The 14,372-nt window shown below is 38.7% G+C and overlaps 1 protein-coding gene across 1 annotated transcript in view; it reads right to left on the bottom strand.

The window, feature by feature from the left end:
- WNK3 (WNK lysine deficient protein kinase 3) overlaps window positions 1–14,372 on the bottom strand; it is a 110,732-nt gene that overhangs the window by 17,542 nt on the left and 78,818 nt on the right. Inside the window, 1 exon segment of the mRNA XM_024767190.1 lies at window positions 13,479–13,690. Within this exon segment, the coding sequence (XP_024622958.1) occupies window positions 13,479–13,690 (212 nt within the window).

Here is a 14,372-nt window from a genome sequence, read left to right as displayed (position 1 = left end):
ACCCTCTCCAGCATTTGGTGTGTGTAGATTTTGCGATGGTGCCTATTCTAACTCGTGTGAGGTGATACCTCATTGTAGTTTTGATTTGTATTTCTCTAATAATTAGTGATGTTGAGCAGCTTTTCATGTGCTTCTTGGCCTTCTGTATGTCTTCTTTGGAGAAATGTCTATTTAAGTCTTGTGTCCATTTTTGGATTGGGTTGTTTGTTTTTTCAATATTGAGCCACATGAGCTCTTTATATATTTTGGATATTAATCCTTTGTCCATTGATTTGTTTGCACATATTTTCTCCCATTCTGAGGGTTGTCTTTTCGTCTTCTTTATGGTTTCCTTTGCTGTGCAAAAGCTTTTAAGTTTCATTAGGTCCCATTTATTTATTTTTGTTTTTATTTCCATTACTCTAGGAGGTGGATAAAAAAAGATCTTGCTGTGATTTATATCAAAGAGTGTTCCTCCAATGTTTTCCTCTAAGAGTTTTATAATATCCGGTCTTACATTTAGGTCTCAAATCCATTTTGAGTTTGTTTTTGTGTATGGTGTTAGGGAGTGTTCTAATTTCATTCTTTTACACGTAGCTGTCCAGTTTTCCCAACACCACTTATTGAAGAGACTGTCTTTTCTCCATTGTATATCCTTGCCTCCTTTGTCATAGGTTAGTTGACCATAGGTGCCTGGGTTTATCTCTGGGCTTTCTATCTGGTTCCATTGATCTATGTTTCTGTTTTTGTGCCAGTACCATATTGTCTTCATTACTGTAGCTTTGTAGTATAGTCTGAAGTCAGGGAGTCTAATTCCTCCCGCTCCATTTTTTTCCCTCAAGACTGATTTGGCTATTTGGGGTCTTTTGTGTCTCCATACAAATTTTAAGATTTTTTGTTCTAGTTCTGTAAAAAATTACACTGGCAACTTGACAGGGATTGCATTGAATCTGTAGATTGCTTTGGAGAGTTTAGTCATTTTCACAGTATTGATTCTTCCAATCCAAGAACATGGTATACCTCTCCATCTGTTGGTATCATCTTTAATTTCTTTCATCAGTGTCTTATAGTTTTCTGCATACAAATCTTTTGTCTCCCTAGGTGGGTTTATTCCTAGGTATTTTATTCTTTTTGTTGCAGTGGAAAATGGGAGTGTTTCCTTAATTTCTCTTTCAGATTTTTCATCATTAGGGTATAGGAATGCAAGAGATTTCTGTGCATTAATATTTTATCCTGTAACTTTACCAAATTCAATGATTAGCTCTAGTAGTTTCTGGTGGCATCTTTAGGATTCTCTATGTATAGTATCATGTCATCTGCAAACAGTGACAGCTTTACTTCTTTTCCAATTTGTATTCCTTTTATTTCTTTTTCTTCTCTGATTGCTGTGGCTAGGACTTCCAAAACTATGTTGAATAATAGTGGTGAGAGTGGACATCCTTGTCTTGTTCCTGATCTTAGAGGAAATGCTTTCAGTTTTTCACCATTGAGAATGATGTTTGCTGTGGGTTTGTCGTATATGGCCTTTATTATGTTGAGGTAGGTTCCCTCTATGCCCACTTTCTGGAGAGTTTTTATCATAAATGGGTATTGAATTTTGTCAAAAGTTATTTCTGCATCTATTGAGATGACCATATGGGTTTTTTTTGTGTGTGTGTGATACGCGGACCTCTCACTGTTGTGGCCTCTCCTGTTGCAGAGCACAGGCTCCGGACATGCATGCTCAGCGGCTATGGCTCACAGGCCTAGGCACTCCACGGCATGTGGGATCTTCCTGGACCAGGGCACAAACCCGTGTCCCCTGCATCGGCAGGGGGACTCTGAACCACTGCGCCACCAGGGAAGCCCGATCATATGGTTTTTATTCTTCAGTTTGTTAATATGGTGTATCACATTGATTGATTTGCGTATATTGAAGAATCCTTGCATCCCTGGTATAACTCCCACTTGATCATGGTGTATGATCCTTTTAACGTGTTGTTGGATTCTGTTTGCTAGTATATTGTTGAGGATTTTTGCATCTATATTCATCAGTGATATTGGTCTGTAATTTCGTTTTTTTTCTAGTATATTGGTCTGGTTTTGGTATCAGGGTAATGGTGGCCTCATAGAATGAGTTTGGGAGTGTTCCTTCCTCTGCAATGTTTTGGAAGAGTTTGAGAAGGATGGTTGTTAGCTCTTCTCTAAATGTTTGACAGAATTTACCTGTGTAGTCATCTGGTCCTGGACTTTTGTTTGTTGGAAGATTTTTTTTTTTTTTTTTGCTGTATGCGGGCCTCTCACTGTTGTGGCTTCTCCCGTTGCAGAGCACAGGTTCCCGACACGCAGGCTCAGTGGCCATGGCTCCCGGGCCCAGCCGCTCTGTGGCATGTGGGATCGTCCTGGACTGGGGCACGAACCCGTGGCCCCTGCATTGGCAGGCGGACCCCCAACCACTGCACCACCAGGGAAGTCCTGTTGGAAGATTTTTAATCACAGTTTGAATTCCACTACTTATGATTGTTCTGCTCATATCTTCTATTTCTTCCTGGTTCAGCCTTGGAAGGTTATACCTTTCTAAGAGTTTGTCCATTTCTTCCAGGTTGTCCATTTTATTGGCATACAGTTGCTTGTAGTAGTCTCTTAGGATGCTTTGTATTTCTGCGGTGTCTGTTGTAACTTCTCCTTTTTCATTTCTAATTTTATTGATTTGAGTCCTCTCCCTCTTTTTCCAGATGAGTCTGGCTACTGGTTTATCAATTTTGTTTGTCTTCTCAAAGAACCAGCTTTTAGTTTTATTGATCTTTGCTATTGTTTTCTTTGTTTCTATTTCATTTATTTCTGCTCTGATCTTTATGATTTCTTTCCTTTGGGTTTTGTTTGTTCCTCTTTCTCTAGTTCCTTTAGGTGTAAGGTTAGATTGTTTATTCGAGATTTTTCCTGTTTCTTGAGGTAGGCTTCTATAGGTATAAACGTCCCTCTTAGAACTGCTTTTGCCGCATCCCATAGGTTTTGGATCATCGTGTTTTTGTTGTCATTTGTCTCTAGGTATTTTTTGATTTCCTCTTTGATTTCCTCAGTGATTTCTTGGTTATTTAGTACCGTATTGTTTAGCCTCCATGAGTTTGTGTTTTTTACATGTTTTTCCCAGTAATTCATTTCTAATCTCATAGCGCTGTGGTCATAAAAGATGCTTGATATGATTTCAATTTTCTTCAATTTACTGAGGCTTGATTTGTGACCCAAGATGTGGTCTATCCTGGGGACTCTTCCATGAGCACTTGAGAAGAAAGTGTAATCTGCTGTTTTTGGATGGAATGTCCTAGAAATATCAATTAAATCTGGTCTATTGTGTCATTTAAAGCTTGTGTTTCCTTATTTCTTTTCACTTTGGAAGATCTGTCCATTGGTGTAAGTGAGGTGTTAAAGTCACCCACTATTGTGTTACTGTCGATTTCCTCTTTTATAGCTGTTAGCAGTTGCCTTATGTATTGAGGTGCTCCTATGTTGGGTGCATATATATTTATAATTGCTATATCTTCTTCTTGGATTGATCCCTTCATCATTAGGTAGTGTCCTTCCTTGTCTCTTGTAACATTCTTTATTTTGGTGCATATATATTTATAATTGTTATATCTTCTTCTTGGATTGATCCCCTGATCATTATATAGTGTCCTTCCTTGTCTCTTGTAACATTCTTTATTTTTAAGTCTATTTTATCTGATAGGAGTATTGCTACTCCAGCTTTCTTTAGATTTCCATTTCCATGGAATATCTTTTTCCATCCCCTCACTTTCAGTCTGTATGTGTGCCTAGGTCTGAAGTGGCTCTCTTGTAAGCAGCATATATATGGGTCTTGTTTCTGTATCCATCCAGCAAGCCTATGTCTTTTGGTTGTAGCATTTAATCCAGTCACGTTTAAGGTAATTATTGATATGTAAGTTCCTATGACCATTTTCTTATTGTTTTGGGTTTGTTTTTGTAGGTCCTTTTCTTCTCTTGTGTTTCCCACTTAGGGAAGTTCCTTTAGCATTTGTTGTACAGCTGGTTTGGTGGTGCTGAATTCTGTTAGGTTTGGCTTCTCTGTAAAGCTTTTGATTTCTCCACCAAATCTGAATGAGATCCTTGCTGGGTAGAGTATTCTTGGTTGTAGGTTCTTCCCTTTCATCACTTTAAGTATATCATGCCACTCCCTTCTGGCTTGTAGAGTTTCTGCTGAGAAATCAGCTGTTAACCTTATGGGAGTTCCCTGTATGTTATTTGTCATTTTTCCCTTGCTGATTTCAATAATTTTTCTTTGTCTTTAATTTTTGCCAATTTGATTACTATGTGTCTCGGCGTGTTTCTCCTTGGGTTTATCCTGTATGGGACTCCCTGCGCTTCCTGGACTTGGGTGCCTATTTCCTTTCCCATGTTAGGGAAGGTTTCAACTATAATCTCTTCAAATATTTTCTCTGGTCCTTTGTCTCTCTCTTCTCCTTCTGGGACCCCTATAATGCGAATGTTGTTGTGTTTAATGTTGTCCCAGAGATCTCTTAGGCTGTCTTCATTTCTTTTCATTCTTTTTTCTTCAGTCTGTTCCGCAGCAGTGAATTCCACCATTCTGTCTTCCAGGTCACTTATCCGTTCTTCTGCCTCAGTTATTCTGCTATTGATTCCTTCTAGTGTAGTTTTCATTTCAGTTATTGTATTGTTCATCTCTGTTTGTTTGTTCTCTAGTTCTTCTAGGTCTTTACTAAACATTTCCTTATTTTATTTTATTTTTTTTTTGTGGTACGCGGGCCTCTCACTGTTGTGGCCTCTCCCGTTGCAGAGCACAGGCTCTGGACACGCAGGCTCAGCGGCCATGGCTCACAGGCCCAGCCGCTCCACAGCATGTGGGATCTTCCCGGACCGGCACACGATCCTGTGTCCCCTGCATCGGCAGGTGGACTCTCAACCACTGCGCCACCAGGGAAGCCCTGTTAAACAGTTCTTGCATCCTCTCAATCTTTGCCTCCATTCTTTTTCCAAGGTCCTGGATCATCTTCACTATCATTATTCTGAATTCCTTTTCTGGAAGGTTGCCTATCATCACTTCATTTAGTTGTTTTTCTGGGGTTTTATCTTGTTTCTTCATCTGGTACATAGCCCTCTGCCTTTTCATCTTGTCTATCTTTCTGTGAATGTCTCCCATGTATACATGTTATTAAACTTGTGTTTGATTTTCTCCTATTAATTTGTTTCATGTTAATTTAATTCTTAGACCAGCCAGAGGAACCTAGAATGACAGAGGAAAATTTCTTCCCGCCCAACACCAGTAAGTAAAGATTTGTTCAAAAACAAAATTCTTCAAAATAACTGACCAGTACTCCTCAAAACTGTCAGGGTCATCAAAAACAAGGAAATTCTGAGAAACTGTTGAAGCCAAAAGGAGCCTAGGAGACATGACTGCTAAATATAATGTGATGTCCTGGATGTGATCCTGGGACAGAAAAAGGATATAAAGTAAAAACTAAGGAAATCAGAGTAAAATGTGGATTTTGATTAACAATCATGTATCTAGATTGGTTTATTAGCTGTGATAAATGTACCATACTAATGTATAAGATGTTAATAATTGGAGAAACTGGGCATGAGAGATATGGAAACTTTCTGTACTATCTTAATAATTTTTGTGTAAATCTAAAAATATCCCCCCAAAATAAAGCTTAATTTTTAAAAATCTTAGTAGATGCAGCCAAAGTAGGGCTCATAAGGAAAATTTATAGCATTACATGCTTGTATTACAAAAAGAAAGGTCTCCCATCAAAAATCTAAGCTTCTATTTTAAGACACCAGAAAAACAGCAAAATAAAAACAAGGCATGTAGAAGGAAGGAAATAATAAAGATAATAGCAGAAATCGATGAAATTTAAAATTGGAAAACAACAGAGAAAATCAATAAAAGTACAAATGGATCTTTGAAAAGATCAATAAAATTGATGAACATCTACAAGACTGACAAAGAAAAACAACGATGCAAATTACAGATATCAGGAATTAAAGAGATGATAATACTACAGATATACAAGATATTAAGAAAATAATAATGAACAACTCTAAACACAAAGATTCAGCAACGTAGATGAAATGGACCAAGTTCTCAAAATCCACAAGCTACCAAAACTCAGCCAACAGGAAATTTATAACCTGCATAATCCTATAACTACTATTCAAGAATTTGAATTTGCAGTTAAAAACCTCTAAAAAAATAAATCTCTGAGCCCACATGGTTTCCCTGGAAAATTCTTCTAGACATTTAAAGAAGAAATGATACTAATTCAACACAAACTGTTTCAGAAAATAGAATAAGAGGGAGGAGAATGCCTTCAAAAAATGCAGCGAAAGGACCTAGGTGAATTTGCTCTTAAGACAATGAAAATGTGGGCAAAACAACTAAAACCAACCATTTCAGAACTCTAACAATTATCCAAAGACAAAGAACAAAATAAAAATCATTAACCCAGGACAAACTACTGAGGTCTGTGACATTTTTAACTTGTCATAATTCCCATACCCCTTTCGCCCCAGCTCAGTGTTGTGGTAGCCAAAAGCCAGGAACACTGCAGACAATGGAGAAAACAGACCTCTTTTTGAGCTCCCTTAAAAGCACTATCCCCTATTAGCTCGGTGCTCTGTGACAGCCTGGAGGGGTGGGATGGGGAGAGTGGGAGGGAGGGAGACGCAAGAGGGAAGACATATGGGAACATATGTATATGTATAGCTGATTCACTTTGTTATAAAGCAGAAACTAACACACCATTGTAAAACAGTTATACCCCAATAAAGATGTTTAAAAAAAAAAAATAATAAAAAATAAAAGCACTATCCCCAGAGCACAGTCAATATTTTGTCTGAACTCGAAACAACCTGGGAAAACCTGTATTATTAGTGTGGTGGGTATTTGATTTCACTCAGAGTTCAGCTCAGCCCAGCCAGGCATGAGTATGAGGGGCGGGAAGAGGTAGGGGGCTACTTCCAGAGTATTACTGAAACAATAGGAAAGTGCTGGCAACAAATCAGATGCTTAAGGCTATGATTTCAGTTTGGGCAAATAAGATCCTGGTCTAGAATTTAAAAACAATGTTAGGACAACTAAATGACTATAGGAAAATTTGAAAACCTCTGACATATTCCTGGGAATATAAATCTCTGCCATACCAGGAAAGACCTGAAAAAGGAGAATGGACTAGTCATTCAATTCTGGCTGGATTTGAGTTCCTGGGCAAGCAGGAAGTAAATTCAAAGGATATCTTGCAAACTGAAGCCTGAAGGTGTGCCTTCTCACAGAGATTTTCTTGACGACGACAACCAGACAAGGCATTTAATAAAATATTCTGACCAATTATTGGTTCACCACTAACTGTACTGGCCCAGGTGTGAACCCTAGCATACCAGGCTTTAAAAATTTTTTTAGAAATTTTTTACCTAGCAAAGAACTCAATGGCTAGCAAAGAACTCAGGGAATACAGAATTAGTAAAGGAAAATCACTAAACAAATAAACAGAGAGACCTTCAAGATGGCAGAGGAGTAAGATGTAGAGATCACCTTCCTCCCCACAAATACATCAGAAATACATCTACATGTGGAACACCTCCTACAGAACACCTACTGAACGCTGGCAGAAGACCTCAGACTTCCCAAAAGGCAAGAAAGTCCCCACGTACCTGGGTAGGGCCAAAGAAAAAAGAGAAAACAGAGACAAAAGAGTAGGGAAAGGGCCTGCAGCACTGGGAGGGAGCTGTGAAGGAGGAAAAGTTTCCACACACTAGGAAGCCCCTTCACTGGTGGAGATGGGGGGGGGCGGGGGGGAAGCTTCGGAGCCACGGAGGAGAGAAGAGCAACAGGGGTACAGAGGGCAAAGCAGAGAGATTCTCGCACAGAGGATCAGTGCCGACCAGCACTCACCAGCCTGACAGGCTTCTCTGCTCACCCACCAGGGCGGGGCTGGGGGTGGGGGCTGGGAGCTGAGACTCCGGATTTGGAGGTCAGATCCCAGGGAGAGAACTGGAGTTGGCTGCGTGAACAGCCTGAAGGGGACTGGTGCGCCACAGCTAGCCCGCATGGAGCCAGCAGATCAAATATCCAAAATCAACTCGATGTACCCTGCATCTCTGGAATACCTGAATGGACAACAAATCATCCCAAAACTGAGGCGGGGGACTTTGGAAGCAACTGTAGACTTCGGGTTTCCTTTCTGCATGTAATTTGTTTCTGGTTTTACGTTTATCTTAGTTTAATATTTAGAGTTTATTACCATTGGTAGATTTGTTTACTGATTTGGTTGCTCTCTTCCTTTTTAATTTTGTAATATATAGAAATATATACTGTTTTCCTTTTTCTCTTTTTGTGAGTGTGTATGTATATACTTCTTTGATTTTGTCTGTATAGCTTTGCTTTTACCATTTGTCCTAGGGTTCTGTCTGTCTTTTTTTTTCTTAGCATAGTTTTTAGCGCTTGTTATCATTGGTGGATTTCTTTAATGGTTTGGTTGCTCTTTCCTTCTTTCTTTCTTTCTTTCCTTTTTTTATGAATTTAAAATTTTTTAAATTTTAATAATATATATTTTTTCTTTTAATACCTTTATTTTATTTTATTAGATTTTTCTTTCTTCCTTTTTTGTCCTCCCTTTTCCTCTGAGCCGTGTGGCTGACAGGGTCTTGGTGCTCCAGCCGGGTGTCAGGCCAGTGGCTCTGAGATGGGAGAGCGGAGTTCAGGACATTGGTCCACCAAAGACCTCCCGGCTCCACATAATATCAAATGGCGAAAGCTCTCCCAGAGATCTACATCTCAACGTTAAGACCCAGCTCCACTCAATGACCAGCAAGTTACAGTGCTGGACACCCTATGCCAAAAAACTAGCAAAACAGGAAAACAAGCCCACCCATTAGCAGAGAGGCTGCCTAAAATCATAATAAGGTCATAGACACCCCAAAACACACCACGAGACACGATCCTGCCCACCAGAAAGACAAGATCCAGCCTCATCCACCAGAACGCAGGCACCAGTCCCCTCACCAGGAAGCCTACAAAACCCACTGAACCAACCTTAGCCACTGGGGGCAGACACCAAAAACAACAGACACTATGAACCTGCAGCCTGTGAAAAGGAGACCCCAAACATGGTAAGTTAAGCAAAATGAGAAGACAGAGAAACACACAGCAGATGAAGGACCAAGGTAAAAATATTAAATGGAAAAAATACTAAAAGCAGCAAGGGAAAAACAACAAATAACACACAAGGGTATCGCCATAATGTTAACAGCTGATCTTTCAGCAGAAACTCTGCAAGCCACAAGAGAGTGGCAGGACATATTTAAAGTGATGAAGGGGAAAAACCTACAACCAAGATTACTCTACCCAGCAAGGATCTCATTCATATTCGAAGGAGAAATTAAAACCTCTACAGACAAGCAAAATCTAAGAGAATTCACCACCAGCAAACCAGTTTTACAACAAATGCTAAATGAACGTCTCTAGGCAGGAAACACAAGAGAAGGAAAAGACCTACAATAACAAACCCCAAACATTTAAGAAAATGGTAATAGGAACATACATATCGATAACTGCCTTAAATGTAAATGGATTAAATGCTCCAACCGAAAGACACAGACCGCCTGAATGGATACAAAAACAAGACCCGTATATATGCTGCCTACAAGAGACCCACTTCAGACCTAGGGACACATACAGACTGAAAGTGAGGGGATGGAAAAAGATATTCCATGCAAATGGAAATCAAAAGAAAGCTCAAGTAGCAATTCTCATATCAGACAAAATAGACAAGAGACACAGAATGACACTACATAATGATCAAAGCATCAATCCAAGAAGAAGATACAACATTTGTACATATTTATGCACCCAACATAGGAGCACTTCAATACATAAGGCAAATGCTAACAGCCATAAAAGGGGAAATCAGCAGTAACACAATCACAACAGGGGACTTTAACACTCCACTGTCACCAATGGACAGATCATCCAAAATGAAAATAAATAAGGAAACACAAGCTTTAAATGATACATTAAACGAGATGGACTTAATTGATATTTATAGGACACTCCATCGAAAAACAACAGAATACACTTTCTTCTCAAGTGCTTATGGAACATTCTCCAGGATAGATCATACCTTGGGTCACAAATCAAGCTTTGGTAAATTTAAGAAGACTGAAATCGTATCAAGTAATATTTCCGACCACAACACTATGAGACTAGATAACAGTTACAGGAAAAATCTATAAAAAATACAAACAAATGGAGGCTAAACAATACACTACTAAATAACCAAGAGATCACTGAAGAAATCAAAGAGGAAATCAAAAATACCTAGAAACAAATGACAATGAAAACACAACGACCTAAAACCTATGTGATGCAGCAAAAGCAGCTCTAAGACGGAAGTTTATAGCAATACAATCTTACCTCAAGAAACATCTCAAATAAACAACTTAACCTTATACCTAAAGCAATTAGAGAAAGGAGAAGAAAAAAACCCCAAAGTTAGCAGAAGGAAAGAAATCATAAAGATCAGATCAGAAATAAATGGAAAAGAAATGAAGGAAACAATAGCAAAGATCAATAAAACTAAAAGCTGGTTCTTTGAGAAGATAAACAAAACTGATAAACCATTAGCCAGACTCATCAAGAAAAAAAGGGAGAAGACTCAAATCAATAGAACTACAAATTAAAAAGGAGATGTAACAACTGACACTGCAGACATACAAAGAATCATGAGAGATTACTACAAGCACCTATATGCCAATAAATGGACAACCTGGAAGAAATGGACAAATTCCTAGAAAAGCAAAATCATCCAAGACTGAACCAGAAAGAAACAGAAAATATAAACAGACAAATCAAAAGCACTGAAACTGAGATTAAAAGATCTTCCAAGAAACAAAAGCCCAGGAGGACTAGATGTCTTCACTGGAGAATTCTATCAAATATTTAGAGAAGAGCAAACACCTATCTTTCTCAAATTCTTCCAAAATATAGAAGAGGTAGGAAGATTCCCAAACTCATTGTAGGAGGCCACCATCACCCTGATACCAAAATCAGACAGAGATGTCACAAAGAAAGAAAACTACAGGCCAATATCACTGATGAACATAGATGCAAAACTCCTGAACAAAATACTAGCAAACAGATTCCAGCAGCACATTAAAAGGATTATATACCGTGATCAAGTGGGGTTTATCCCTGGAATGCAAGTATTCTTCAATATATGCAAATCAATCAATGTGATACACCATTTTAACAAACTGAAGGAGAAAAACCATATGATCATCTTAATAGATGGAGAAAAAGCTTTTGACAAAATTCGACACCAATTTATGATACAAGCCCTCCAGAAAGTAGGCATAGAGGGAACCTACCTCAACATAACAAAGGCCATGTATGACAAACCTTATGAATGGATAAAGAAGATGTGGCACATATGTACAATGGACTATTACTCAGCCATAAAAAGGAACGAAACTGAGTTATTTATAGTGAGGTGGATGGACCTAGAGACTGTTATACAGAGTGAAGTAAGTAAGAAAGAGAAAAACAAATACCATATGCTAATACATATATATGGAATCTAAAAAAAAAAAGAAGAAAGAAAAAAATGATCAGAAGAGCCTAGGGGGAAGACAGGAATAAAGATGCCGACCTACTAGAGAATGTACTTGAGGATACGGGGAGGAGGAAGGGTAAGCTGGGACAAAGTGAGAGAGTGGCATGGACATATATACACTACCAATTGTAAAATAGATAGCTAGTGGGAAGTAGCCGCATAGCAGAGGGAGATCAGCTCAGTGCTTTGTGACCACCTAGAAGGATGGGATAGGGATGGTGGGAGGGAGGGAGATGCAAGAGGGAAGAGATATGGGGACATATGTATATGTATAACTGATTCACTTTTTTTATAAAGCAGAAACTAACACACCATTGTAAAGCAATTATAATCCAATAAAGATGTTGAAAAAGAAAAAAAACACAAGCTGTGGTACATCCATAGCATGGAATATTACTCAACAACTAAAAGGAATAAGCTATTATAACACAAAATAACTTAAATAATCCCAAAGACAATGTTATGAGTCAAAAAACCAATCTCAAAAGGCATGTTTTTACCATGAGATCCCATGGTTGACTAGAAAGAAGCAGTGTGGTGTAAGTGCCTGACAATTAGCTTTTTTGATTCTAATAAGAAAGTGCCTGACATTAAGCTTTTGATTGCTGAGGTATATACATTTCAAAGAAATCCATCTCAAATAAACCCATTGCCAGCTATACAACTATATAAAGAGCCAGGCCACCCCACCCATGAAGTTTCCCTTTTAGAAAGCCCTGGTTGACCTAGATAACTGATCATTTGAGTGACCCTGCTTTTCTCTCCCTGTGCTTTAATTCCCACTCTCACTCTCAATAAACAGTGAACTTGTGAAACCCTAGGTACCCCACCCTCAACCAGAATAAAGTAAGAACCCCAGATCTGCTAGTGTGCGCTGTTGCTCTCTAGTATGTACTCCTGTTTCCCATCTCCTGACCAAACCTCTTGCTATGTGGCCCACACAATGTGTACTCCCCAGGACCTGTGAATAATAAACCTTGTTTTTTCAAACTTCCCCAGTCTTTTCCAGCTTCTATGGGTTGCCTGCATTCCTTGGTTTGTGGCCCTTCTCCTCCATCTTCAAAGCCAGCAGTGCTGCATCTCTCTGACACTGCTTCCTTCCTCATATCTTTTCTTCTGCCTCTCTCTTCTACTTTACAGGACCCTTGTGATTACACTGGGCCCACTCAGATAATCCAGGATATCTCCCTATCTTAAAATGTTGATTAGCATCTTAAATTCCATCTACAACCTCAATTACCTTTTGCCATATAATTGAACATAGTCACAGGTTGCAAGGATTTGCACATGGATGTCTTTGAGGGGGGGACCATTTTTCTGCCTATCACAAATTCTGTTGAGATCTCACATATACCCTTACAGTTCACCCTCAACCCCACCTTGACTATGCACAAGTAACCAAGTAAGTCTGACCTGATTAACAACTTCTTTATTAAGTTGAGACTGATCCTCTCTTTTTACAAATTCAAAGATGTACAGTTTTTCTAATAGTCTCGTAATAAATGAAGATCTCTTACATCAGATAGAACATAACTTTACTTTTAAGATTATCTTTGTTAAGCAATAAACTCCTCAACAAACTCCAAATGCTAGACCAGCAGTTTTGGGGATTTAAACTGGGTTTCCAGGTTTCCAGGTATTTGTTTTCCAAATGAAAACATAACACTCATCTGCTCTCCAAAATCTATCACCTATCCTCATCATTATTTCATAAAAGAACATTCAGCACCAACAAAGTGGAAAAGAACCTCAGAATAATGTATACTTCTTTAAATCACCTTAGCTTAATAAAAAATAAGTTAATTATTGTTATTTTTCTAATTTTGCTGATCTTTGACCAGTTTTTTTTAATCACTTTTAAGATTGATTTACCTGTTGCAACTGTGCCACTGTCCACATGTGTCAAGGACTGGGGACGGCTTCGAAGTTTGCTTTTGAAAGATCTTGGTCTACGTGGTGATGCAGGTGGTAGAGGAATTTCTGATGATTGGACTTTGCCATCTTTAATTGCCCGAAGGCGTTCATAGAGCTCCTGTAGCTCCTTATTCTGCTGGGTTTGAAGATTTACCACCTCCTGAATGTGTCTGAAGGAAAATCATGCAGAAAGCATTTTAATGGCACAGGCACCATACAGATGAGCCAAGGAACTCTACCAGTACAAGTAAAGTTTAACAAGGAATTTAGATTAAGAATGTGGAAATACAGAATATTTTCACAATTTTAAGATTTTCAATGCCTTCCTAAGTGTGACATTAAACTAATCAGACATAAACAAAAAGCTCAATAAATTGACAAAAATGAATTTCTAAAACTTCAATACAGTAAAAAATAATTTAAAAAATTAAAGTCTCGGGCTTCCCTGGTGGCGCAGTGGTTGAGAGTTTGCCTGCCGATGCAGGGGACACGGGTTCGTGCCCCAGTCCAGGAAGATCCCACATGCTGCGGAGCAGCTGGGCCCGTGAGCCATGGCCGCTGAGCCTGCGTGTCCGGAGCCTGTACTCCGCAACGGGAGAGGCCACAACAGTGAGAGGCCCGCATACCGCAAAAAAGACAAAAAAAAAAAATTAAAGTCTCATAGTACTGATAATATTAACCTTTTCTTTATTATATGTTGCAAGTATAAACAGGAAAAAAATTTGTAACATATAGTAAAAGGTTAATATTCAGAATATATAAATAGCTCCTAAAAATCAGTAAGAAAAAAAGAAACAACTTTATAGAAAAAGGGGGAAAGAATATGAAAAGGTGACTCCAAAGAAGAGGAAA

This window comes from Neophocaena asiaeorientalis, unplaced genomic scaffold (assembly GCF_003031525.2).
Source record: "Neophocaena asiaeorientalis asiaeorientalis breed wild unplaced genomic scaffold, Neophocaena_asiaeorientalis_V1.1 scaffold313, whole genome shotgun sequence".
Classification (NCBI taxonomy): domain Eukaryota; kingdom Metazoa; phylum Chordata; class Mammalia; order Artiodactyla; family Phocoenidae; genus Neophocaena; species Neophocaena asiaeorientalis.
This window is presented reverse-complemented; position numbering and strand designations above follow the sequence as displayed.